At 64.3% G+C, this 658-nt stretch overlaps 1 protein-coding gene across 1 annotated transcript; it reads left to right on the top strand.

Annotated features, from left to right (window-relative positions):
• Positions 1–288: 288 nt before the first annotated feature.
• Positions 289–586, top strand: EMIHUDRAFT_255308 (hypothetical protein; the record flags this gene model as incomplete). The annotated part of the gene is made up of 1 exon (XM_005773642.1): positions 289–586. A coding segment is annotated over one exon (298 nt), but the record flags the coding sequence as incomplete, so codon positions are not given.
• Positions 587–658: the final 72 nt, after the last annotated feature.

Here is a 658-nt window from a genome sequence, read left to right as displayed (position 1 = left end):
ATCGGTCCCTAACCTGTCGCCCGCGGTCCCTAACCCAAAAGTGGTCCTTCGCGCTTTGGTCCCTAACCAAAAAAGCACGATTCTGAAGTTGGGCCCTCGGTCTTCTCTTCTTGCGCTTCGGCGGTAGTGATCTAATCACCCGAATACCACGTTCGGATCGCTCCTCATCGCAAACCCTGTCAGCAGTTCACCTACGGGAATGTTCGGGAGAGATCTTTTGAGCTACGAGTATATTCAGAGAGAAAAGATGACTCGCGCCCAAACTCGTGTTGCATACCCGCCCCGCGCATGCACACCAGTTTGCTGTTGTTGGCGTGCGCGGCGTGCGCTGTAGCGGCGGCGGATCCGCAGAGCGAAGAGCTGCTCGAGCTCGCCGCACGCGTGCACGGCGACGGCAACCTCGGCGGCGCCAATCTTCCGACGGTCGTGCTGGTGGGGCACCAGAACGCCGGCAAGTCGTCGCTGCTCGAGGCGCTGCTCGGGATCAAGCTGACGCACGTGGGCAACGAGGGCCTGACGCGGCGGCCGCTCCAGATCACCGCGCAGCGCGACGACTCGGCCGCCGAGCCCGCCCTCTTCCTCACGCGTGACGGCGGCGGCAGCGGCGGCGGCGAGGAGCAGGTGCGGCCTGAGCAGCTGCGGTCGCTGATCGAGCGCG

Source organism: Emiliania huxleyi, assembly GCF_000372725.1.
Source record: "Emiliania huxleyi CCMP1516 unplaced genomic scaffold EMIHUscaffold_3312, whole genome shotgun sequence".
Taxonomy (NCBI): domain Eukaryota; phylum Haptophyta; order Isochrysidales; family Noelaerhabdaceae; genus Emiliania; species Emiliania huxleyi.
This window is presented reverse-complemented; position numbering and strand designations above follow the sequence as displayed.